General features: G+C 40.2%; 1 protein-coding gene across 3 annotated transcripts in view; it reads right to left on the bottom strand.

Annotated features, from left to right (window-relative positions):
* Positions 1-25,666, bottom strand: part of MTF1 (metal regulatory transcription factor 1) — a 46,026-nt gene that overhangs the window by 2,752 nt on the left and 17,608 nt on the right. For 2 of the 3 annotated variants that reach the window (XM_004371923.3, XM_023727219.1), the window contains exons 3-10: positions 25,405-25,643; positions 24,254-24,385; positions 20,769-20,842; positions 20,168-20,304; positions 16,773-16,850; positions 4,950-5,052; positions 3,644-4,242; positions 876-939 (exon numbers count right to left, since the gene is read on the bottom strand). In XM_004371923.3, the coding sequence (XP_004371980.1) occupies positions 876-939; positions 3,644-4,242; positions 4,950-5,052; positions 16,773-16,850; positions 20,168-20,304; positions 20,769-20,842; positions 24,254-24,385; positions 25,405-25,643 (1,426 nt within the window). Of the gene's footprint in view, positions 1-128; positions 940-3,643; positions 4,243-4,949; positions 5,053-16,772; positions 16,851-20,167; positions 20,305-20,768; positions 20,843-24,253; positions 24,386-25,404; positions 25,644-25,666 lie in introns of those variants that run through there. The other variant, XM_023727220.1, reaches the window with a different exon arrangement.

Genomic DNA, 25,666 nt, shown 5'->3' with positions numbered 1-25,666 from the left:
GCTGTTGAGTCGATTCCAACTCATGGCAACCCCACGTATTGCAGAGTAGAACTGTGTTCCATAGGGTTTTCAAGGCCGTGAACTTTTGGAAGCACAGAGCCAGGCCTTTCTTCCAAATATCTCTGGTGGGTTCGAACTGCCAACCTTTCAGTCAGTAGTTGAGCGTTTCACCGTTTGTGCCACTCAGGGACTCTGTGACACATACTAGGTGTCAGTAAATCTCCCTTTTACTTAGCCAGCCTCATGTGTGTGCATTCTCTCTTCTGTGCATGTGTGTTGTGCACACACACTCTCTGAAATCAGCCAGGTTTTGTGTCTCAGCAGAGCTTGAGAGACTAACGGACAGAAGAAGGGAGTGGGAGTTAGGAGGCCTGAGAACTAGAGCTTTGGCTCTGCCACAATTCACTCTGTGACCCTGGGGGAGTCATTTAATCTTTCCAGGCCTCAGTTTCTTAACCTGTAAAATAAAGGGTTTGCATAAAAGGACCTCTCAGTGCTGTTTCAGTCTCTGACCCCGGTGCTATTTCTTCATCATTGTAATTAGAAAAGAGCCCAGTGAATTAACAAGCCCTCTTTAGCATTAATTGTGATTCAAACTGTTTTCTGGCTGCATTTAGAAGCTGTATCTGTAAGGGAAATAACTGCTACCAGTTAAAGAAATGTTAAATGTGGTATTTGTATCATAAGTACTCTAACTTCCAATAGTTGTGGGACTATGAAATACTCTAATAAATAAACAATATAATGTGAAAAATTTAATTGATGCTGCTTAAAGATTTTTAAAGTTTTAAAAACTGGGGAGAAGGAATAATTAACTCATGCCTCAAGGGCCCAGAGAGCTCACTTTCTGTTAAAGCTAATACAGAGTTACATACCTGTGCTACTGGCTACTGGAACTGCAGTGGTGAAAAACACCTTCTCAACTTTAGGTGCTTGCTGCTGAAAAAAAAGAAAAGAAAATTACATTTACGGCCACTCAAATATGGCAGATCTCCAAGGACCTGGTGGCGCAGTGGTTAAGAGCTTGGCTGCTAACCAAAAGTTTGGCAGTTTGAATCCAACAACTGCTCCTCAGAAATCTTATAGGGCAGTTCTACTCTGTCCGTAGGGTCGCTATGAGTTGGAATCGACTTGACAGCAACAGGTTTGGTTTGTTTTTTTCCAAGGACCTGAAGCCTACCCAGTTGTAATGGTCACTCAATAGGACAGAAATCCCTCAGTGCCCAGGAATTTTTGTCCTGAATGATGTTTTGTTTGTGTTCTGACATGAGGTCACTGCACTGTTTGACATTCAGTGCTGACAATGCAGCCAGCTCTGTACCCTACTACTTGGCTGCCTCCTCAGCTGCCTGTTCCAGTAGGTTCTCTGTGCCCAGAGGCTCTTCCAAGGTTGCTTTTCTCAAGTGATGTCTTCTCAGAGGGAGCCCAGGGCTAGCTTCCCCTCCATGCTCTCCATCCCCCCACCCCTCAATACTACTTATGAAGGCTGGACAGTTCTTCATCCCCCTCAGGAATTAAGCTGCACGCTAAGGACAGGCTAGGGCTTCCTCGCACAGCCAGAGCTGCCACCGTCCGGCCCCTTGCTACAGAAGGCCTGGGCAGTGTGCTGCAAGCTGCACAGGATAAGGCTAAAGGGTGGGCTCTGGAGTCTGCCACACCTGGATTCAAGTCCAAGTTCTGCCACTTATTAGTTGTTGACTTCAGGCAAGTTATGTAAACTTCCTACAGCCTCAGTTTCCCCACCTGTAAAAATGAGGATGAAAACCAAAGAACCTCCCAAAGGACCCTTGCAAGGATTAAATGAGATGATGCCCATAGAGCACTTGGCACATAGTGAGCATTCAATAAACATTAGCTGTTGATATTATTACTAAGTAGGACTATAAAGTCGTGCCCATAAAATCACCTTTATCATTTTATTACACTTTCTGTTAAATTGGCTAAAGGGTTTCTGCTTCCTTTAAGTCTAATCTTAAAGGTACTTTGTCTTTCATCCTTTTAAGAAAAAAAAAAAGTGCCTCTAAGATGGGTCTGGGAGGAAAGTGAAAGCTTCTGGCTAAGTTATAGGAGATGACACTGTAAAATAATGATAGAGAAATGAGAATCACATTTAAATACAAGAAAATGAATTGCGTGAAAGGGAATAACACTTGTTCCATGAAGCTCCCCTGGGGAGATATAGAAGTAACGGATAAAAACTACAGGGAGGAAGACTGGGCCGTAACACTGGAAAGACCTTTGCAATGACTCTGGCTATCCAAAAATGGAGATAAGTTATTTCCAGAGGTAGCTGGCACCCTATTTCTAGAATTCAAGGCCTCTCATTGTTTCGCTCTAAACTACCTTTCTAGTTTGTTTGATATTGTCATACATCCAGCTACGCATTCTCCTACCTAGAACATCCTTTTCTCCATCTAATTTCTACCCGTACCTCAAGGCTCACCTGACCTAGTTGGCCACCCTCTAACAAGTCCTTAGTATCTAAACCCCTCATCTGGCAGCACAATGTAGTAGCCAAGAGCGTAGGCCCTGGAGTTAGGCTGCGTATGCCCAAACCCCAGCTTTGCTACTTATGAGCTATGTAACCTTGGGCTAGTCACTTTAACCTCTCTGGGCCTCAGCAATCCATAGGCAAAATCGTACCTACCTCCTAAGATTGTTGTGAATTAAATGAGATAATGCATTAAAAAGTGCTTAGTTAGTGCAGTGCATGATACATACTAAAGGCTCAGTAAATAATAGCTATTGTTGGTTTTTTTAATATAATTACTATCATTATTATTAAAACTTTCTTTGAGGCATTTTAGCCTCTTTAATTAGAATGTAAGTTTTTATGAAAAAGAGATCATGTTTTTCATTTTTCTGCGTTCCCCAGAGTCTCCAGCATGGTATCTGGCAAATCCTAGGCTCTCAAATCTATTTACTTGAATGACCAAGTCATTTCCTTCGTCATCAAGACCAAACACTTTCTTAGAAAATGGTTCTATAGTGGGCTCTGTGAGCATAGATTATTTCTCTGACTTGGCCACTGCAGTCTGGTTCCATCTGACTGGGCCACATTAGTTACTCCCATCAGTCTGGCTCTGCCTCAGAGACAACCAGCGTTCCTGAAGCACTCTTGGGTCTCTGGAGTTTGCTGACTGCTTTCCTGTACTACATGACGGGAGTGGACTACAACTGGAGTATTTGTTCAAGTATTTACTACTAGGTAAACATGATGATTGTTTCTCTGCCTCCCTATTATAGGCAGTGACGACAGCATACTACTCAACAATAGGGAAAATGACTAGAGATAAACTCACTGTATATTTATGCAAATAACACGTGCCTTCTACGTTTTGATTGCCAACCGCACCCTCCCCCAGCAAGGTATTTTCATAAGCGCACTATGCTAATTTTTTTTTTTTACAGCAACATGTAAAAAAAATTGGCATAGCAGAGCTTATGAAAATACCTCGCAGGGGGAGGGTGCAGTTGGCAAACAAATGTAGAAGGTGCGAATTATTTGCGTAAAAATATGGTACATGTTTCGGGGCAGGTATGATAACCATTTCCTTTTCTGAAATGAAAGTCCCTGATCATGTCATCTTTGTAAATACACTTCACCACACTTACTATGTATACATTTATACATAATACTTACATTTTGTTCTTGGTTTTGCGGTGAACTGGTGGCACCATTTAATAACCACTGTAGGTTCTGTTCTCCCATCATTAGGCTGGACTGCAAAATAGCTGTGTTGGGAGTTGGGGTGATGGTTATAGTGGGATTATTAGTTAGGACAGAGTTGGCACCCAGGGGCAGAGTCTGGACCATGGTTGGCAGGGGCTCAGTAGTACTTTGTGGTGGTGGGGGTGCTGCCACAGCTGTTGCCGCCACCGCCGCTGCTGATGTAGAAGCCCCAGCAACAACAGAAAGTCCTGGTACGATGGGCTGCGGTGTATGGGGGTGTGGAAGAAACTCTTGATGATTAGCAGCAAACTGTGTGCTGTGGGGAACAGGCACTTCTGGAGGTTGTAACACAGCAGGGGGGGTGCCAAATGCAGCTTGCTGGGAACCAGTTCCTAGGGAGGAAGCAGGCGGAGGAGCAGATGGCACTGAGGCTGGTAGTAGAGGCTGGGGTGGCTCGGAGATGCCAGGCTGCAGTACAAGTGGAAGAGATAAAGATGCTGAATTTCCTGTGGATGGTGGAACATCACTGACTGACTCTGGATCACCATTAAAACTTTCGATCAAGGCAGCTGGCAAGAAAAAGAAATAGAAGTATATATACATGTCCCAAGCCTTATATGAGCCACAAAAACACAGTCATTATGGGCTACATAAAAGACATCTGAAGTCCCTTAGGGCCAATTTCTTCTTTTCTAGCAGGCTCTCTTTCTGCTTTTCGTTTAATGACACCTCTGGTCAAAGCACCAAGCTTTACCATCAATTTCATTTTCTAAATGCGAAGACCAAGTCTAGGTCTAATCATAGAAAAAAGCCCAAGGCTTTTCTGGAAAAGAGACTAGACATTCTTTTTTTTGGCATGACCAGTGAACAGACTTTCTGACCATTGTGAAGAAGCTATAGGAACAAATTTTCATTCAAATACAAAATGATTTATACATCTGAAGCTTGGTTTGTGGTTCCTTTCCACTCAGAACAGGGCACCACATCAGAAGAAGAAAGAGATTATAGCTTCTTCCATTTTTTAAAGCCAATAAGAGCATTAAAACACAGTGGCTTCTTGAAAAAGAGACTCTCTTCTTCAGGAGCTGAGGGAAGTAAAGCAAAAGATGTAATTGAACTGAAAGGCCTATACTTTCCTGACCCTTCACAGAAAGCCCACTTCATTTAAGCTAACTGAAAGAGTATTTCATTATGCCTGTCATTCAGTGTTTCAGCAAGTGTGAATTCCCCTTCCCAGGGCTGAGATTTGAGCAGGAAGAGAGGCTGTATAGCAAACCTGTCTGTTGAGGATCTTCCTGAATTGCTGTATCATCTGAATTCCGGAACATTGATTCAAAGATGACTGCTGGTGAAATTGTGCTGAGGTCCTGGCCCTGTGTCTGACAGAAAGAGACACAGATATGAGACTAGCCATCCTGAAGCAATTCTCTACCATATGAGAACATATTCAGGGCAGCAAACCTAGAATGATCTTTTGATAGGCCTCTTGTTTCTAACTTATCCTATTTCAAGATGACATATTTCCCTAAATCTCAGAAACAGAAGATTCTGTGTCCTTAAAGACTTTAAAACAAGGGTCAACTGACTATGACGTGCATGCAGGCAGAGGTATGTGCCTTTGTTCATGTACTGGCTGTGGCTGTGTCTGCACTATAATGCAGAGGTAAGGAGCTGTGACAGAGACCATATGGTCCACAAAGGCTAAGTATTTATAATTTAGCCCGATCTCTGCTCTAAAAGACGAAATCCTACATATAGGAGTTATTTTGTTTTTATAGAAATGGGATTGTATAATATTCATGAAACTACAACTTGCTTTTCTCATATAATAATATACTGTGAACAGTTTTCAAAGTCATTGCATAATATCTGATATTCTAATATGTACATACGGTGATAAATCAAACAATATAAAAAAGCTTACAATGACAAACAATAGTGATATACTTAATAAAAGGTCAGAGACACTGCAAAAAAGGATAAAATATGGAAAAACAAAAAACAAAAGCAATGCCCTGAGGGCCTGGTTCCTGATAGGCACTAAATAAAATGACTTCTACTCTACCCTTTAGCTAAGTGGAGGGGGGTAAAATTCTTTTATCCCCAGTCCAGCTCCACCTCCACATTTTGTAGGGCACGTATGACAAAGGCAACCACCTAGTAGAGGTCAGGCAAGTAGTATAAATAAGTGAAGCAGCTGGGGGAGGCCAGGGAAGGGAAGGACTGTAGCAAACTGGAGAGCACGCACCCTTCAAATCTAAAGGGCTTCAGCTAAATGCTGCCATGTGAATATGCAGGCCTGCTACTAGCAAACCACAAAAAAAGGTTCAGAAATTTGGATTTTTATGTGAGAGCTACTGATATGTTAGTAGAAGCAAACAATTAAAAAGTATTTAAAAGCAATGTGTAGACCAAACAAAACTTGTCTTCAGGCTAGATTTTGCCCTAGTGCAACTTGTATTTTAAGGTCATTTCACAACAAATTCTGCCTCTGGGGGAGTACTCAGGAGGAGTACTCTGAGGCTCGGCAGAAGTGAGGTGAACAAGACTGTCCACCAATGTAGAGGTCCTCAGGTATGAAACTGCCCATCTGAGCCAAGAGGAGCCGATTGTTCTACCAAGATTCCATCATCTGGAAGAATGAGGGGAAGTTTAGTGAATCTGACTACCAGGTATGATAGAAGCTGAAGGCAGAAACCTATGCAGGATTCCAGCCAGCTTCCAGTCCAGAAGTAGTTAAGAATCATAGGCCAAGACGGTGGCTTTCAAACTTTTCACTGTGACACAAAGTAAGAAACACATTTTATATATTACATATTCATATGTATAACTGAAACAAAACTGTGCAACAAAGCTTACCTTTACTATGTGCCATGTTCTCTGATCTTTTCTATTCTAATGTCTTTAAAATGCTGATTGTAAACTACTATTTTATAACCCAACGAAGAAGTGCAACCCAGTTTGAAAAAATAGTGGGCTAGCAAGTATCGCTAAGCTGTAAACTTTGCAGTTTCCTCATGATTATCATTTTTGTTCTACCTATTGACAAATTAAAAAGGAATGGGATATAAATAGCAAAAGATAATAATAAATAAATGGGACCTCATAAAAATTAAAAACTTTTGTTCATCAAAAGACTTTACAAAAAAAGTGAAAAGACAAGCTACCGACTGGGAGAATATCTTTAGAAACCATATATCTGACAAGAATCTAATAACCAGTATATAAATAAAACTTTGAAAACTTAACAACAAAAAAACAAGTAAACCAATTATAAAATAGGCAAAGGACTTGAACAGACATTTCGCCAAAGAGGACATTCAAACGGTCACCAGACACATGAAAAGATGCTCAGTGTAATTAGCCATCAGATAGATGCAAATCAAAACCACAATGAGCTACCATTTCATTCCCACTAGGATGGCTAAGATAGAAAAAATAGGAAATCACAAATGTTGACAAGGATGTGGGGAAACTGGAACCCTTATCCACTGCTGGTGGGAATGCAAAATGGTACAGCCATTGTAGAAAACAGTATGCGGCTCCTCAAAAAGCTACAAATAAAGATCTCAAATTAACAGCCTAACTCAACAACTCCAGGAACTAGAAAGAGAAGAGCAAACTAAGCCTAAACTTACCCAGAAGAAAGGAAATAACAAAGACCAGAGCAGAAGTAAATAAAATCGCAGAAAAACAATAGAGACAATCAATAAAACCAGAAGTTGGTTCTTTGAAAAGATCAATAACCTCTAGCTAGACTGACAAAGAAAAGATGCAAATAACCAAAATAAAAAACAAAAGAGGAAACACAAAATGACCCAACAGAACAAAGAGAATTATGACAGAATATTATGAACAACTATATGGCAGCAAACTGAATTACCTAGATGTAATGGACAAATTCTTATAAGCACACAACCTAACCAAACTGACTCAAGAGAAAAAGAAAGTTGCAACAGGCCCATAAAATGTGAAGAGATCAAATCAGTGATCGAAAACCTCCGAACAACAACAACAACAAAGTCCTGGACCAGATGGCTTCACTGGGTAATTCTACCAAACATTTAGAGAAGAACTGACACCAATACTGTTTAAACTCTCCCAAAAGATAGAGAAGGAAGGAATATTCCCTAATTCATTCTCTGAAGCAAACATAACCCTGATATCCAAACCAGACGAAGATACAAGAAAAGAAAACTACAGGCCAATATCTCTTATAAAAATAGATGTAAAAATCTTCAACAAAATACTAGTGAACAGAATCCAATAGCGAGTCATATGCCATTACCAACTGGGACTTATTCCAGGAACGCAGGGATGTTTTAACATTGGAAAATCAATCAATGCTAAGGGGGAAGCATTGTTTGATTGGAGTACAGTGGGACAGAATTTGCCCACAAACATTTTTGAGCTCTCAGGTTTCTTGGGAGGGAGGGTACTCTCCCCACTAAAAACATTTACTGCCCTCCAGTGGGGGCTTGTGTAATGGTGAGAAATGAAAGAAAAGTTCTTTGGCGAATATTCACTAAGGTAGGAGGCTTCAGTATGAGGCAGTGAATCCAGGGACAGTGATTGGGTCAAAGTTTTGTCTCTTGGCTTTTGTATAGGTAGATAAGCACGATAAGCATATTTATAGCCTCCTGTGTGATAGCTAGGGAGCCCTGGTGGCTTGGGTGTGTGTGTGGTATTTGGAAAACCAATGTAACCAAATGAATTTTGGCACGTTTGAAAAGTTTTGTTTTTTGGGGGACATATGTTCCCCCAAAATTATGTATCAAAACATAAATTTAGAAAAACTCCTTGATTCAGCATGCCTTCCATAACTGAAAACACATAGTATCAAAAAAAAAATTTAAAGGAGAAAGTAATAGGGTCTTGAAAGGGCTAAAGGTTTTGCTATGCTGATACCTCATGGGGCTCAGAATAAGGGGATAACATTCTCAGTTAAATTTTATCAGACACCAGAAAGGGTGAAGTTGAGATGACTTTTGGAGAACCTGACCACATCAGACGGATACCTGCAGCAGACCTCAACGGCTGGTACCTGAGTAACTTCACCCTGAGGACTCTTTGCCCTACTAAAGGACTAATTGTTAATGACTGTTTTGGACTGATAAAATGATTGGGAGGGGGAAGTAATCCTCCAAGTATGAAAGAACCATGGCTAGAAAAGCCAGGGGGTGGCCTGTGGTGCAATGGATCGCTTTTATATGGCCTTTCTAGCCATGGTCTTGTAACTCCCACCAAATGACTGGGTGGGACTATGCAAATATGGTGCTTGTGGCCCACCAAGGGGATCAGACAGCTTACTAATAATGCAAATAAGGTACATGGCACCCTTGTGGGGGTGGGGCCATGTAAATAAGGTCTATGGAACCTTAAGGAGGGGATTTGTCAGTTTTGCCATCATGCTAGGCTTAAAATAAGCCATCCCAGAGGTAGATGGGGGGGCTCACTACCACCAAGAATAAGAGACGGGAGTGGAGCGTGTCCTTTGGACCCAGAGTTCCCGTGCTGAGAACCTCTTACACACAGGAGACTTCCTGGCAGAGTAGGGTGCCCCCGGGCACTTACTGGTGAAGTTAAAAAGCTTTGTAATACTTGCCCGAGCAGGGCAAGGGCTGAGCCAGGGGGCTGAGGGACTGAAAGCCAGGGAGAGGCTTGCCTGGAGGCACGGCTGAGAAGAGGTTGTCCTGATCAAAGAACTGTATCCTGAGTTGTTCCTGATCCTGAATTATAACCAGTTACTTCCCTAATAAACCTCGTAACTATGAATATAATCTGTGAGTTCTGGGTGGCCACTGCAACAAATTATTGAACCCAGCAGAAAAGTAGAGTGCCATGGGATGGACGGCTGTGTGTCAGAAGTGGGAAAAAGGTTGGCAGGTGAGAGTGTGCCTGACCTCCACCTCACAGCAATCAGCTTTGGGCTGTTGAAGCTGATAATGATTCTCTCTCCTTCCCCTTATGAAGTTAGAAGAGGAAGTCAGATGCCTCTGCCGTGCCATTTTTACAAACGTAATACACCACATCAATATAACAAAGGAAAAGAACCACATGATCATTTCTATGGATGCAGAAAAAAATTTTTATAAAATCCAACACCCTTTCTTGATAAAAACCCTAAAGAAGATTGGAATAGAAGGGAAATTCCTCAATATGATTCAGGGCATGTATGAAAAACCAAGAGCCAACATTATATTTAACAGAGAAAGACTGAGAGCTTTCCTCTTGAAATCGTGAACAAGGCAAGTGTGCCCACTCTCACCACTTCTATTCAATATTATATTAGAAGTCCTTGCCAGAGCAATAAAACAAGAAAAAGAAATAAAAGATATTCATATTGGAAAAGAAAAAGTAAAATTATCTCTCTTCGTGGATGATAATGATCCTATATATAGAAAATCCCAAAGAGTCCACAAGAAAACTTTTAGAGCTCACAGAAGAATTTAGCAAAGTTGCAGGGTACAAGGTCAACAAACAAAAATCAGCAGGGTTTCTATACACCAGCAATGAGAAATGTAAAAGGGAAATGAGGGAAACAATTCCATTTACAATAGCATCTAAGAGAGTAAAATACCTAGGAATAAATCTAATCAGGGACGTGAAAGACTTAGACAATGAAAACTGTAAAACACTGCTGAAAGAGATTAAAGAAGACTTAAATAAACGGAAGGACGTTCTATGTTCCTGGATTAGAAGACTTAATATTAAGATGTCAATACTACCCAAAGGAATCTATAGATTCAATGCAATCCTGATCAAAATTCCAATAGCCTTCTTTACAGAAACAGAAAAACCAATCCTCAACTTTATATGGAATGGTAAGAGGCCCCAAACAGCTAAAACAATGTTGAAAGAGAAGAACAAAGTAGGAGGACTCACATTTCCTGGTTTTAAAATATGCTATACAGCTACAAACATCAAAACAGCCTGGTATTGTGTAACAGCAGACACACAGACCAATGGAATAGAATTGTGAGTCTAGAAATAAACCCACACATAAACGGTCAACTGATTTTTGACAAGGGTGCTAAGTCCATTTGATGGGGAAAGAAGAGTCTCTTCAATAAATGGTGCTGGGAAAATTGGGTTTCCACATGCAGAAAACTGAAACAAGATCCACACCTCACACCATATACAAAAACAAATTCAAAACATGCAAACTAAAACCCGAAAATTCTTTTCTTAGAAGAAAATGCAGGGGCAAAGCTGTGAGACCCAGCTTTCAACAATGGATTATCTAATATAATAACAAAAGCACGAACAGAAAAGACAAAATAAATAAATGGGACCTCATAAAAATTAAAAACTTTTGTTCATCAAAAGACTTTACCAAAAAAAGTGAAGACTAGCTACCGACTGGGAGAGTATCTTCAGAAACCATATATCTGACAAGAATCTAGTAACCAGTATATATATAAGAGTTTGATAACAACAAAAAGACAAGTAATCCAGTCATAAAATGGGCACAGGACTTGAACAGACATTTCACCAAAAAGGACATTCAAATGGTCACCAGACACATGAAAAAATGCTCAATCTAATCAGCCATCAGATAGATGCAAATCAAAACCACAATGAGATCCCATTTCACTCCTACTAGGATGGCTAAAATAACAGAAAATCACAAATGTTGACAAGGATGTGGGGAAACTGGAACCCTTATCCGTTGCTGGTGAGAATGCAAAATGGTACAGTCATTGTGGAAACCAGTGTGGCAGCTCCTCAAAAAACTAAAAATAGTACTACCATATGACTCAGCAATTTCACTTCTAGGTATTACTAAAAGACTTGAAAGCAGAGATTCTAAAAAAAAGAGAGAATTACAACAATGTTCATTGCCGCACTACTCATAATAGCCAAAAGGTGGAAACAATCTAAATGCCCATCAACCGACGAATAGATAATCAAAATGTGGTATATACATACAATGGAATACTACTCAGCCAACAGGAAAAATGAAGTCTTGATACATGCTACGGTATGGATGGAGCTTGAAGACATAAAGCCGATCACAAAAGGACAAATGTATGGCCTCACTTATATAAAAAGACAAGAAAAGGCAAATATATAGAGGCCCAAGTTTATCAGTGGTTACCAGGGACAGGAGGGAGGGGAAAAAAGAGGGGTTAATGATGAAGAAAAATCACATTGATTAAGGGTAGGGTTGCATGGCCGATTATTGCAATTGCTGTTAATAAATTGTACACCTGTAAAAAGTTGAATTGGCAAAAGTTGTGTGATAGATATATTTACAACAAACACACATACACACGAAAAGAGTAGCTGCTCAGGCTGCTTATGTACAACAAAACACCTCACAGGATTTGGTTCCTTGGTTTGGACGTTTAGGGTCATGGTTTCATGACACATCCCAGTTAACTGGCCAAATAACATGTTTAGTGCTTCTGTTCTACCTCCCAGTTCATTGAGTAGTGTCTGGGGTCTTAAAAGCTTGCAAATGGCCATCCAGGGCACAACAATTACTCTCTATTCACCTGGAGCAACAGAGGAAGAAGAAGAGTCAAAAATAGGAGGAGGAAATGGAATGTGTGGCTAATTGCCTCCGTGAACAACTGCCTCCTTTGCCATGAGACCAGAAGAACTGGATGGTGCCTGGCTACCATTACTGAACATTTTGATCAAAGATTCTATAGAAGAATCCTGATCAAAAGGGGGAAAATTCATAACAAAATTTCAAATTCTCATTGCCTCCAGACTTTCTGGAGCCATGAGGGCTGGACAAACTCCTGAAACTACGACCCTGAGATAATCTTGAAAACTTAAACCAAAAATACCCCTTGAAGTCCTCTTAAAATCAAATAGTTTAGCTTAACTATTAAAAATGTCTGCCTTGGTCATTATGCCCTTTTAAGATCTATATGGAATCAAACTGACAACAGCAACTTCACAGATAGGAACCTTAGGGGGCAGTGAGTTTACGTTAATGGGGGAGGAACAAATCAGAAAGGAGGGTGAGAATGTTTGCACAACTTGAAGAATGTAATCGATGTCACTGAATTGCACATGCAGAAAAGGCTGAATTGGTGTATGTTTTGCTGTGTATATGCTCAACAACAACAACAAAAGGAATGGGCTTGTGTGCCTCCAAAGGATATGTACCAGAGTACTCATAGCAGCATTATTCATAATAGCTCCAGACTAAAAAATGATCCAAATGCCCAACAACAGCAGAAAGGACAAATTGTGGTATATTCACTTAGTGGAATACTATTCAACAAAGAGAATTAATGATCTATAATAAATATGCAACAATATAGATTAATTTCTTAAATATAATGTGAGAAAGAAGCTAAACACAAATGAGAACATCTTGTATGATTCCAATTATACAAAGCACAAAAACAGATAAAGTAATCTTATGTTGTTAGAAGCCACAGTAGCAGTGACCCTTAGGGAGAAGTAGTGGCTGGCAGTGGGGGTAGGTCTTCTAGGGTACTAGTAATGTTCTGTTTCTTGATCTGGGTGCTGGTTAGATGGGTGTGATGAATTGTGATAATTCACCAAGCTGCACATTTATGCTGTGTGCACTTTTCTGTATGTCTGTTATACCTTAATAAAATGTTTTTAAATTTTTAAAAAGGAAAATGCTGAAGGTACTTTGTCTCGGTCATACCAGGATTGAGGGTGAAAACTCCAGGGAGAGAGTAAATAGAAGCAGCTCCCAAAAGTAAAGGAGACAAGAACAGGCTGAGCCTATGGGGCCTAGAACAAAGAGAGAAGGAGGAACCCTGGGAGCTGGCTGGGACCCGGACAGATCTGAGGGCTCAGCTTACAAAAAGGCCCAGTGGGCCATTCCCTAGCAGCTTCAACCTTCCTTTAACAAAAGATCTGAGTGAACCAAAATTCATTTCAAGGACATATATACCTACATGGCTGCCAGAAACCCATAAAATGATTATCTCATAAAAATTTATCATTTGATTTTAATAATTCATAATATTTCTTAAAGCAAAGCAAAATTAATCCTATTACTTGGAATTGTCATCTTAGTTCGAAAGACTAGAAATGAGACTATTTCCAATTTTGGAATATGTAAATGCTGGTACAATATGTAATTTGATACCAAGGGACAGAGCTCCTCTCTTTTGCTGATAGAAAGTGTGGTAGAAAAGGCTTCATCCTCTTATACCAGGGTATCCTACATGGTGACTTTAGGGCTCCAAAAAGCTCCTCAGTCATATGTCACACCCCTGGCCAGGGAGTGGACCCCTAAGCCATTTAATACAGTCTCTGAGGTTAAAGGGATATTATACTCAGATATCATAGAGTTGGGTAGCTCAGTGGGCATCTAGGCCACCCAATGTAGAAATTCCTTTTAGGGTATTAGCTCATCTGAGGTGCTCATTTAATCTTTATACTCTTTGTTTTTCAGATTAATTCATTTTTATTGCTCTATTTTCAACTTGGAGCCCTGGTGGAGCAGTGGTTAAGCATTCGGCTGCTAACCAAAAGGCCGGCAGTTTGAATCCACCAGCCGCTCCTTGGAAATCATACAGGGCAGTTCTACTCTGTCCTATAGGGTCACTATGAGTCAGAATTGACTCGACAATGGGTTTGGTTTTTTAGTGGTTTATCTTCAACTTATCTGATTCTTCTGTCATATGTAACTATTATTAAGCCCATCTAGTGAATTTTTTACTTCAGATACCGTATTTTTCAGTTCTAGAATTTCCATTTGGTTCATTTTTTATAGTTTCTATTTTTCTGTTGATATTTCCTATTTGTTCAGACATTACAAGCATATTCCTTTACATCTTTCAGCATAAAATAGTTGTTTAAAAATCCTTGTCTGCTAATTCCAACTTCTGGGTCATCTTGGGGTGGGTCTCAACAGATTACCTTTTCTGTTGAATAGGGGTCATGTTTTCCTGTTTCTTCATATGTCTACTAATTTTGAATAGTCCTGGACATTGCAAATGATATGCTATAAAGACTCTGGATTCGGTTATACTTCTCTGAAGAGTGACTTTTTTGTTTTAACAAACCATTAACTTGGCTATGCTCAAACTCCAAATTCTGTCTCCCTTGTAGTAGATAACTGCTGTAACCTCTGTCAGTTCTTTAGCCTTAGCTGGGCTGCTTAGAGTATGTCCCACAAATCCACAGTTGAGGGATCAGCCAGAGATATGGGCAGAGTTTATACACAGAATTTAGGGCTCCTCCTTTGTGGCTCTTTCCTTTCCAGGTTATCCCTCCTCATGTTCCAGGTGCTGTGGTCACTCTGAACTCTGCCTCTGGTTATTCAAGCCAGTAAGACTGAGGTTTTACTGAGTTTAAACCACCTCATTTGGTCCCAACTGGGGTTTGTCCTGAGGTGATAAGTAATAAAACCTGAAAATTCACCCAGTGCCTTTCCTATCTTCCAAGTGTCCCCTTCTTCCAAGGGTAATTTCCAGTTTCTGCCTGCTTTTGGCCACACTGTGGTGCTGTCAGGTAGTTGTTTTTTATATTTTGTCTAGCATTTATAGTTGTTTTCTGTAGAAGGGTTGGTCTGATAAAAACAAATCTGCCATTACCAAAAAGAGAACCCAGGCTCTGGGGTGCTTACATAAAAACGCAGTTTCATACTCCATTCCCAGAGACACTGATTCAGTAGAGTTGGGGAGAGGCCCAAAAATCTAGATTTTTTTAAAGTGTGGCAGATAATTCCACTGAACACACTTTGTGAAATATCTTTTCATAGCATTCCTGGGTCATTCAGTCTCTATTCAAATACTTCCTATCACATCCAGACTTTGTCTCACATACTTTAGACATGTTATTGGGGGGAACCAGTCCCTGGAGAAGGACATCATGCTTGGTAAAGTAGAGGGTCAGCAAAAAAGAGGGAGAGCCTCAACAAGATGGATTGACACAGTGGCTGCAACAACAGCCTCAAACACAGTGATTGTGAGGATGGCGCAGGACTGGCAGCGTTTTGTTCTGTGGTACATAGGGTCACTATGAGTAGGAACCAACTGGATGGCACCTAACAATGACAACAACATACTCACATAAAACCTAACCTAATCTATATTTATTTACTGGAAGGAAAACAACAAAAACTCCAAACTCAACCAATTAGTGTTGGCAACACTATAAAATTCACAGATTCTCGCGAAGGAGCCCATATGAGCTCAGACTCAGTGCGGTGGTCTGTAAGTCACATCATGGGAATTGCAGGAAAATTTCCTAATAAAGTGAGCTGAAGCAATCAGATCCTCAAGATAGAGCGGGTCTGTCCTTTAGCAGAGGGCTTGTGTAGGAGGGTCCCTTCAAAAACTCAATGTAGTGAGTTCAAGGGAAGGGAAAAGACTAACTCAGATCAGACAGGCAGGGTTTGAGAAAGTCTCTTGTTGTTGTTGACAGCTGCTGTCAGTTGGCCCCTGACTTATGGCGAATCCAGGTGCAATGGAACAAAACACTGTCTGGTCTTTGCCATCATCATGATTAGTTGCAGATAAGACCACTGAGATCCATAGGGTTTTCACTAGCTGATTTTTCAACACAGATTGCCAGGCCTTTCTTCTTAATCTTAGTCTGGAAGCTCTGCTGAAATCTGTTCAGCATCATAGCCACATGCAACCCTCCTGTAACAGAGGGGCGACAGCTACACATGAGGTGCATTGACCAAGAATCCGACCAGGGTTTCCTGCATGGAAGCTGAGAATTCTGCCACTGAACCACTAGTGTCCTCTTGAGAAAGTCTAGAAACTGGAATTGTACTACATCTTACAGTGGACTAGACTTTAAGCTCCTCAAGGATAGATCATACCTACTTTTTTAACACTATAAGCTCAGCACCAGCAAAGCACCTGGATACAGTAGGCATTCAATATTTACTAAATGAATAGAGAAAATTTCTGGGGCCAGGAGGTTATCAAGTGAGTGACTTGGGTCAAAAGGATCAGGCATCAGAGAGAACATCCTCTCCTATGAGAGCTCTTAATAGAAAAAAAAAATCCAACAGTCAGTAGTTGAACATAACTAAGCCTGGAAGACTTCAAAGACTGGCCTACCTCAGTTTTCCCTCCAAAAGGAGCCCTCAATTCTTGCACCTATTTTTTAGCACCTGTATCACAGGTGTACTTACTGTATTGGAATTTTCTCGCAGTTCAGAATCTGTGGACAGAAGGCTCAAGTCACTTAGACAAAGTGAGTGATTTGTATCCTGTGAAAGAGAAAAAATTCTAATTGAGTAACAAAAATCAGGATTTCCAGCAGCATATCAGGTACTAAGACACTTAGACAAACTCTCCCGGGTTCTAAATGTCTACACATACTACATAGAGAAATACAAACCATCCAAAGCAAGGGCTATGGCAGTTATTGCATTTTTAAAAGCCCTGACATTCTTAGAAGAATCTCTTACATTTCTTAAGGAAGGTTAATAAATTAAGGGCTCTTAAATTATCTCGTGACAAAGGTGTAATAATATGAAAGTAAGAACATTTGTACAATCGGTTTTATCATTTTCAGAATGATTCCACATGACCTCAGTTGCCATTCCTATCAACATCTGAAGTATCATTTCATATTTCCATTCTGACTATGAGAAAACTGATGCTAAGACAGTGGCAGTGAACCGTCCTAGGACACACAGCTCATTAGTGGAAGACGAACCCAGTGCTTCTGATTAAAAAGTCCACCTTCCTTCCATTATGCCACTGAGTCCCCAATATGGGGATCTGAGTGATCCTTACTCACAGCAGTACTGAGGATTTACTATTCAAACACCACTGCCCAGGAGAACTCTGAACTCTAGAGTCCTACAATTGCAGTTGTAATTCATACACTCTATGTGGCAACTCTGTTTACCTCATGTGAATTAGATACTTCCATTCATGTATGCATTCAACAAATATTTATTGAGCATCTACTATGGATTAGACACTGTTCTGGGTCCAGGGATAAAATAATGAACAAAACAAAGACCCTGCCCTCATGGAGTTATATTCTAGTGGGGAGAGGATAAAAAAAAAAAACCCCACACAGCAAAAACAAACAAACATATAGTATGCAAGGTAATGATAAGTGCTGGGATGGGGGAAGCAGAAGAGGGAATGCTGGGGTGGGAGCTCTCTTTTATTAGTTAGGGAAGATCTCTCAGACAATGCTGCGTTTATGCAGAGGAAGTGAGACATGCACAAATCTGGGGAAAGTGTTCCAAGCAGAGGGTACAGCAAGTACAAAGGTCTGGGGGCAGGACTGGGCTTTCCTTGTTCAAGGAACCACAAGGAGGACACAACGGCTGAAGTGAGGGGAAGAGGAAGTGGATGAGATCAGAGAGGTGACCCGGCCAAATTGGGTAAGGCCTTGTGGGCTGTTATACAGATTTTTAATTTTTATTTTAACTGATATAAGAAGTTTCTGAAGGGTTATAAGCAGAGGAAAGCCATTATCTGCCTTATGGTTTAGAAAGATCACTCTGGCTGACACATATAGGATAGTTTATAGCTGGGGAGGGGATGCTAAGAAGACCACTTTGCAGGTTACTGCAGTAATTCAGGCAAGAGATGACAGTGGTATGAACAAAGTCATCAGAAGAAGTGATCAAATTCTAGATATATTCTCAAGGTAGCCTGATAGGCTTTGCTGGTGGACTGCATGTGGAGTGTTAGGAAAAAAGCATCAAGAGTGACTTCAAAATTTTTGGCCTCTGCCACGAGAAAAACAGAGTTACCATTTACTAAGATGGGGAAGACTCCAGAAAGAACAAGTTTGGATATGTTAAGTTGGAGATGCCTAGTACATATTCAAGTGGAGATGTCAAGTAGGTAGTTAAATATACAAGTCTGGAGTTCAGGGAGAGATCCAGGCTAGAGAGATAAATTTAGGACTCAAAGGCAATACAGATGGCATTTAAAGCCTTGATAATACATAAGATTCACTCTATTGGGGAGTGAACAGAGATCCAGAGAATATGCCATGTGAGGACCAAGCACTGGGGCACTCCATTGTGTAGAGGCTGTTGGCAATTAAACTGTCCCTGGATTGCTATAAAATGAAGAAAATTGGCTATATTTAATAAATGCAGCTTAGCAGACAAAGACTCTCAAATCTTAATATTTTTATCTGGATTTACAGACAAAACTGAGACAGAAAGAAGCCATTTGCTTCAGGTCACACAGTTAGTGGTGGAGCTCAGACTTGAATTCAGGCAGCTGGGCCCAGAGGCTATACCCTTCACAACAAATACTATTTTGTCTCTCAACATAGGGGTTAGGAACTAGGCTCTGGAATCAGAATGCCTGTCTAAATTAGATAATTATCAGATGTGCAACCTTAGGCAAGTTATTTAATTTCTCCTTGCCTCAAGTTTCTTTATTAGTAAAATGGGGATAAAAGAATATACCTCGCCAAGTTCTTATGAGTGAGATAATCCATATAAAGGCACTTAGCACAGTGCCTGGCACATAGTAAACATTCAATAAATATTAGTTATTGTTAATAAAACAAAGGGAGACAGTCTTCTTAAAGGGTTCTTTTGTTGTTTGAAAATTGGAAACCACAGAATTAGAATATACTCTCTCACACAAAATCAAAATCATACTACATACTTTAGGACCCTCATTATTCAAAAAGGGATCAGTATGGTTCACTTTATCTGTAAAATGCAAACAGTAAAAGTACTCACTTCACAGGTAAGTGCTCAACACCATATTAGAAGTACTGTTGTTAAGTGCCCTCGAGTGAATTCTGACTCATAGCGACCCTATAGGACAAAGCAGAACTAGCCCATTGGGTTTCCTAGGCTATAATCTTTATGGAAGTAGACTGCCACATCTTTCTCCCTCAGAGCCGCTGGTGGGTTTGAACTGCTGACCTTTCAGTTAGCAGCCAAGCACTTAACCTTGTACCACCAGGGATCCTTATATTAGAAGTAAGAACAGTAAATTTATCCCAAGACCTCTCTAGAAAGGAGCTGCAGGGGGAGGTAAGTATGGAGGAGGGGCTTGGTAAAGAAGAATAGACAAAACTGCCCGAGACTCTGTAGAAGCTTGTTCTGTGGTGGTACTTTAAGCCAAGGGCTCTCAAACCTTTTGGTCTGCAGCCCACTCAGAAGGGTGAGAAACTCTCCAGATTCTGCCTGGTTTTCCAGTGACAGATGTGTGAAACAAATCATTAATTCACGTCTCAAACTCAAGTACAGATAGATCATTTTATAGACATGAAGTGGGAAACAATACCCCCTTAAGAGCATCTGGGCAACCCTTTGAAAGCCATTCTGAATCTCTGGTTTTAAGATCACCTCCTTCCACCATACCTGATGGAAATAAGGTGGAGCTGAAATCAGAGACTGCAGCACATGGAGCTTGGAGAAATTTCTGGCTTCCACCACACATCACAAAGACATAGATCTTGACCCTGATTTCTTCCCTCTCGCTAACAGATAGAGAATATGTTTTAACCTTTTAGTTTGATACACAAATAATTGTTACAGCTCTGTAGTGCCCAGATCAAAGCAAGAGACAAAACACTGCACACCTCTGATCCATTGTGATGTGGAAGTGCATTGTATGAGTGTCCTTTGTTATCGTGACCTTTCATGTGACTTTTGAGACTGTACTGAGTGCTGAATGTTTTCTCACAGCCATTACTGGGGCAGAAAAAGGGTCTTTCACCTGCAAGAATGACAAAGTAATGTTAATTTTATCATAAAGTCATTTCATTAGATTAAGAAATCTACCTTTCCCAAACAGAAGGAAGTAAATATTCTTATGATGGTTCAAGTAGCAAATGTTAAAAGTTGGATAAATTATATGCTAATCATCTCAGTCCTAAAACTTACTGCACTGCAGAGCAAAGCACTGGGAATGGCCTGCTCCTAGGAAGTTTAAAGAGAAGATTACTTTCTCCCAGTTTCTTTTTTAGGGTATTTCTGTATTGATTTCATTTCTTAAGATTGGATTCCTGAGTCCAACCTTTACATCTTTTCACTTCTGAAAGAAATGCAAACATTACAGGTGAAGGCTAAGCTGATTAAACTTGCTCCCTCCACAGCACTCTACAGGTCTCAAAAGAAACAGAGATATCTATGGGCTCGATGAAGGCTAAAGTAAAAAAATAAAAAGTAACCTAAACTTACCAGTATGTGTGCGGACATGAGTTTTAAGGTGGTGGCTTGCTGCAAATGCTTTTCCACAGCCGTCGTGATCACACCTGAATCAGTTGTTCAAGCAAAGAGAAACAGCAGTCATTAGCTATGAGGTCTTTAATCAACATCTTCTGTAAAATACAAACTAAAACAAATGTTCAGAACACTCAGACCAGATGGATGCAAACTGGTTTTAGAGTTGAGAATGATGAGAGGTCCTTGGAAAAGTTAGGATCAGAGGGAGATGATGGTCCAAGACAAACATTTCCTGTCTTATAGATAAAGCTTATGTGGAGAGCCCTGACAATATAAGCCTTTTCATGAATTACTTAACTGAACTCTATTAACAGTGAGAGTCCACATGGAAAATCTAGTGCCAGTGGAATATTAGGAATATCAATGGTGGGTATAGAGGTGCTCACATATGCACAGGAGCCTGAAAGATAATATTAGAACAAAGAAGGTCAGAATTTACTGACTCTAATCACTTATCTATATATTTGTCAGTGTCAAGATGTACTTCTTGTTCCTTTACTTCCTTGAGATAACCAAAGTTAGAAGCAATCTTTCCCTCCTCAGAACTCTTAAGGCACTTATATACTTCTTTTATGGCACTTCTCATTTCATATCTTATGTTATCTGTGTGTACATTTGTTATCTGTTCTTCTAAAGTGTAAACTCTTTGAGGCAGGGTCCATGTAGTTCTTCACTTTTGCTAAAGTTCTTACACACAGCAGGCATTCAATAATTATTTATATTGAATTAAGGCATGTTCCTATAAACCAAAATACTTTCTTTAAATAGAGTAAATAGAGTTCTGTCTAATAGTCAAGAAGAAACTCCACTAGCAGTTTTAATCACAACAAAAACAAATGCATTTGACTGAATAGAAACCAGAGTCCCCTCAGCAACCTATGAAGGAAAAAAGTAACCTAAAGCTTCACACCATCTGCAGAGTAAGCAGCTACAATCAACTACTCTTGCCTTTAAAGGGGCCATGACTCAGGAATGCATCAGTAATTTAAAAACACAATTCCATTTAATTGATATTTAAGAGTTGTTATGGATTGAATTTGTGCCCCCCAAAATGTGTGGAAACTTGGCTAGGCCATGATTCCCAGTACTGTGTAGTTGTCCACCATTTTGTGATCTGATGTGATTATCCTACGTGTTGTAAATCCTAACCTCTATGATGTTAATGAGGCAGGATTAGAGGCACTTATGCTAATGAGGCAGGACTCAATCTACAGGATTAGGTTGTATCTTGAGTCAATCTCCTTTGAGATATAAAAGAGAGAATCAAGCAGAGAGGAGAAGGATCTCGTACCACCAAGAAAGAAGTGCCGGGAGCTGAGGATGTCCTTTGGACCTGGGGTCCCTAAGCTGAGAAGCTGCTAGACCAGGAGGAGATTGATGACAAGGACATTCTCCCAGAACTGGCAGAGAAAGAAAGCCTTCCCCAGGAGCTGCCATCCCAAATTCGGACTTCTAGCCTTCTAGAGTGTGAGAGAATAAATTTCTGTTTGTTAAAGCCATCCACTTGTGGTATTTCTGTTATAGCAGAACTAGATAACTAAGACAAGAGCTGATTATCCCTGAAGACTTTTAAGCTGTTTGTAAGTCTCCTCAAGAGGAGATGAGTGACCCGAAAAGGGAGAGGTAGCATATTTAATTCCATAAATATAACAGCAATATCTCCTGCTAAAATTCAAACACATGATTTAGGGGCAATTTTCAGTAATATACCTATATGACATTTAGGGGGATCCTTACAAACTGATTATCTCATAATAAATGTCATATAATCATCCCAGAGTTGTTTTTGAACACCTACCAAATGCCCAGAAGCATGCTAGGTGCTTTGAGCAGTGAAGAAGATGATACAAGTCTTTCCTTCAACCTTAGTACATTTATACCTTTATTTAAAAAATAAAATTATTATTATTTATATAAATAAAATGGATGATACTAAATATACGTGTATACACGCAAGTGATACTTTAAAACAACAACTGAACAAGTAACAAAATACCTGTAGCACTTAGCCTAAGTGTTCCTTCCTCTCATTTCCCCTCTCACCTCTTTCTCCCCTGCCCAACTCGATTCTTGGCTAAGTCTCCCGCCCTCTGGGCTCAAAGCACTTTGGGCATTTCTCAGTCTCAGATAATGTCTGGTTACTTGTCATTCTTTTCTGTCAGACTGAAGGTTCTTGAAAGAAGAGCCTGTGTCTTAGGATTTCTCTAGCACTAATAAAAGTACTTACCACATAAGTACGTTTAAACAAATGATTGTTAAAAGTAAAGGAAAACAACGATGAGGTACTACTACACATCTATTATAATGTCTAAAATCTAAAAAAACTGACAATACCAAATGCTAGTGAGGATGTGAAGCAATAGGAACTCTCATTCATTGTTGGTGGGAATGCAAAAATGGAAAAGGCACCTTGGAAAACAGGCAGTTTATTACAAAGCTAAACATAGTCTTACCATATGACCCAGCATTTGCACTTCTCAGTATTTACCCAAATGAGTTGAAAATTTATGTCTACAGAAAAACATGCATGTAAATGTTTAAAGCAGCTTTATTCATAATCGCCAAAACCTGGAAGCAATTAAGATGTCCTTCAAAAGGCGAAGGGATAAACAAACTGTGGTACATCCACAGAGTGGAATATTATTCAGCAAAAAAAAGAAATTAGCCACCAAGCCACAAAAAGACAAAGAGGAACCTTAAATGCATATTGCTAAGTGAAAGAAGCCAATCTGAAAAGGATGCATACTATATTATTGCAACCATACAACATTCTAGAAAAGGCAAAACTATAGAGACAGTAAGATCAGTGGTTGCCAGGTGTTCGGGAGGAAGAAGGAAGGGATAAATAGGTGGAACACGGGATTTTTTAGACCAGTGAAACTATTCTGTATGATACTGTAATGATGGATACACAACATTACACATTTGTCAAAACCTATAGAATTGCACAGCACAAAGAGTGAAACCTAATGTAAACTTGGAGTTTAGTTAATAATAATGCATCAATATTCATTTATCAATTTTAACAAATGCTCCACATTAATGCAAAGTATTAATAATAGGGGAAACTGGACAGGGTGGGGGGTGGTAAACAGAGGGGAGAAATGGAAGTTCTCTGTACTATCAGCTCAATTTTTTATAAACCTAAAACTGCTCTAAAAATTAAAGTCTATTACATAATAAATTTTTTTTTTTAAATAAAAGAAAGGAAAAAAATGAGGTGGAAAGACTATCATACACAGAGTAAGGATGTTCTTGGAATCCATCACCACTTCTCCAATCTGCAGGAGGTCATAGCTATCCTGAAGAGAGCTATCACTCGAAAGAAAGAATTGGTGAAGGCAATTTTCTTTCTATTTGAGAACAATTTAAGTACATTAAGGTATGCAGCTGAAACCTGATCTGTGACAAATAGGCCTGTAGAAAATAGTAAGACCTACCGAAATGGCTTTTCTCCTGTATGGGTTCGAATGTGCTTCCTCAGATCACTGAGTGTAGTGAAGTATTTGCTGCAGCCTTCAGATTCACAGTTAAATGTTTTCCCTGTGTGAAGCCTCTGATGTGCTTTCAGCCTGTAAAATATCCCAAAGAAATTCCCTTTATCAAATAGATACTGGAATACAGAGCTTCCCCATGTCAGCTTATTGTGCCTTAGGACCAAGTGGATTCCTAAGAATTCTATACCCATAATACATTAGTATCCAAAATTTTTCACCCAAAGATAAATTTGAGAAGTATATAGCATATACCCCTCTGACCTAGACTGCAGCACCCTGGACCCCAACCCAGACTTGCTGCCTCCTTCAGGCACACTGCACTTTTAGTTCCTGGACTACTGCACCCCAAGGTTACCAAGATGATCGTGGGGGACTGGTGCCCGTCTAGCATGCCAACCTGGTTTTCACCTACTGAGCTGACCGTCAGAAGGGTGCACACCCCCAAACCAGCTGTTTATGTGCAGGAATGCTATTTTCGCTTTTTGTCTTTTTTCGTAAAGGCGAAAATACTCTTCGGGTTTTTTCAGTTATCGAAAACAGATACTAATGTACGTCTTTCATAAAAGCAAAGTGGTGTAATGTGAACTTTCAGATAGCAGGGGAAACCTGCACTTAGAAAAGTGTCTACCACATAGTAAGTGCTTCCTAAGTGTTAGCTATTGCCATTTCTATTATTTTACATCCAGTGTCGAAGACTAAACAAATCTCCTGATACAAATGGTGGAAAACAGAAATGGCTACAGAGTAGGCCCATTTCTCAGGATAGAAACAAAGAAGTTATCTTCAAGGTGAGGTAGGAAAGAAAATTATAGAAGCCTCAGCACCAAGGTCCTGAGCCAAGGGGAGATATTACTCTACGTCAAGCACTAAAATCCCCAGGCCAGAATGTCACTCCATGACATGCAAATCTAGCCAACCCTGTATATGCTGATGTTTAAGTAACAAATTCCTCTAACAAATTTTTAATAGTTGAGCACAGCTATGCTCTTTAAAGCCCTGAGATAGATCCTCTCTCTTGTGCAAAGAGAGAGAGTGCTGCAATCATGAACAGGTTAGGGTCAGAGGCTGGTGGAGCAATGAGTGAAGAGGTTGACCTGTACAGTGTGTTGAATGCCTTCTCACAGCCCTGCACGTCACATTCAAATGGCTTCTCCTTCGTGTGCACTCGCACATGGATCCTGAGGCTGTAGGAGGTAAGGAAGGCCTTGCCACAGCCCTCCTGATTACAAACAAAGGTGTACTCTCCTCGGTGAGTCTTCTGGTGGGTGCGCAGGTTGCCTGCTGTGCTGTAGGTTCGGGGACAGCCCTCAAAGGTGCACTGGTACCGCTTCACCTGGCAGACAGAGGACACCTCAT

Source organism: Trichechus manatus, unplaced genomic scaffold (genome assembly GCF_000243295.1).
Source record: "Trichechus manatus latirostris isolate Lorelei unplaced genomic scaffold, TriManLat1.0 scaffold00015, whole genome shotgun sequence".
Classification (NCBI taxonomy): domain Eukaryota; kingdom Metazoa; phylum Chordata; class Mammalia; order Sirenia; family Trichechidae; genus Trichechus; species Trichechus manatus.
The sequence above is the reverse complement of the archived record's forward strand: the minus strand, read 5'-3'. Positions and strand labels throughout refer to the sequence as shown.